Genomic DNA, 1,496 nt, shown 5'->3' with positions numbered 1-1,496 from the left:
TTTTGAGACTATAATTGGATAGTATTTGAGTTATTTATTAAAGAAGTACCAGTCTCAAGAAAATATTAAGATTATAAATAAAAATGAATATTATTATTTCTACTTCGATGCTTTGACGATTCTTATTGTAAACTTTTCCTAATTTTCAGAATAATATATATTATATTCCTTATAATTCACCAATCTAGTATTTCAAATTTAACATGTAGTATATTTTTACTCATTATTAATATTGTAGGATGCACTCATATGCGCTCTTTTTATTTCCTCCGTTTGTCCTTGAAACGTCAAAGGTGCTATAAACAGCTTTTCGTTAACTTCAACAAATCAAATTTGGAAGTTTAATTACACTGAAAAATTGTGAAATTATTCTGAAGACTAAAGGCCCAAAAAAGATAATTTTTGTGTTTTTATCGTGGGTTCATCGGGTTTCAGAAATAAGAGACACATAGACAGGAGAAAACAATCATGTTTTTATTACAATAATTTACTGAGAATTCCAGAATGCTCGGCGCTACAGCTTCCTGTTTGATGTCCCCAACAACAGCAGCCCGGCAGAACTCCTTTGAGCAAGGACTAAGGGGAGGTATAAAAAAATAAGTCAACAATGAAAATCGACTAGTTCCTTGGACAGACAAATAATATTAAAAATTTAGTCATTTACCAAATAGATTCAAATTATAAATTATGAAAATTATTCAATCTCTAATCTGACTCACTCCAGACGTTGTGTGGACTCTGTCCCAAAGTGATCCCTGTTCCAACTCAAAATATCTGGATCCGGTTCTACCTTGAACTCCTTTAAATTAAACCTTGAAATTTTTGAGACCATAATATAAATAAATATTATAATTTAAAGAATATTTTCAATAACAAATAACAATTTATAATTTACAAACCTAGAAGTCCGAAAAAAACAGTCCTGTTGCAAAATTAGATTTGTCCTTCATACTTATTAGGAAAATAGAATCAAACAAAAAAGAATGATCGGTTGTATGCTTGAAGCCGCAATGGAGCCAGACGAGGTAAAACTATTCTCCGATATAAGATTTACGATTGCGTAATACAGAAGCTCCACTGATAGGATTAGAGAAGCCGAACAAAAGGGGTGAGACCAGTCCGCCATGAGGTTCCCTTTGGTGCTCATCCTCTTTGTGCATCGAGTATTGGGCCAGAGTAACTGCACGGCGGCCCAGGCTGGCCAATTAGCAGGTAGGATGCTTAGCAAAACTGAATCAACTTTTCGGAAACTAGTTTATTTTTATTATCGCTATATACTACCTGTATCATCGTTTAACCAATGATACTTCCTAAGTCCGAAATACTAAAAAGTAACAAAAAATCAACGGATTATTAAAGAAAAATCTTCTGAACCACCTTTTATGTAATATCTAGTTGATAGATTTATTTATTGATAGATATTACAATCTGCCACACAGTTGTGGGCAATAGGTAATAGTGATGAATGAATCTGATACATACTAAAATAAAAAATA

General features: G+C 32.4%; 1 protein-coding gene and 1 long non-coding RNA gene across 5 annotated transcripts in view; one reads left to right on the top strand and one right to left on the bottom strand.

The window, feature by feature from the left end:
* Nucleotides 1-508: 508 nt before the first annotated feature.
* LOC106681557 (uncharacterized) lies at nt 509-981 on the bottom strand. The gene is made up of 3 exons (XR_001343268.1): nt 900-981; nt 720-812; nt 509-576 (listed from the first exon to the last, which is right to left on the bottom strand). It is a non-coding gene; the product is annotated as an uncharacterized lncRNA (long non-coding RNA).
* Nucleotides 982-1,118: 137 nt separating this feature from the next.
* prom (prominin) overlaps nt 1,119-1,496 on the top strand; it is a 120,898-nt gene continuing 120,520 nt past the window's right edge. For all 4 annotated transcript variants that reach the window (XR_010845097.1, XR_010845096.1, XM_067053301.1 and 1 more), the window contains exon 1: nt 1,119-1,212. Coding sequence is in view for 2 of the 4 variants with exons in the window: in XM_067053301.1 (XP_066909402.1) it covers nt 1,125-1,212 (88 nt within the window). In the remaining 2 variants the exon portion in view is untranslated. The remainder of the gene's footprint in view (nt 1,213-1,496) is intronic.

Source organism: Halyomorpha halys, unplaced genomic scaffold (genome assembly GCF_000696795.3).
Source record: "Halyomorpha halys isolate HHAL.00 unplaced genomic scaffold, Hhal_1.1 Scaffold348.1, whole genome shotgun sequence".
In the NCBI taxonomy this organism is placed as follows: Eukaryota; Metazoa; Arthropoda; class Insecta; order Hemiptera; family Pentatomidae; genus Halyomorpha; species Halyomorpha halys.
This window is presented reverse-complemented; position numbering and strand designations above follow the sequence as displayed.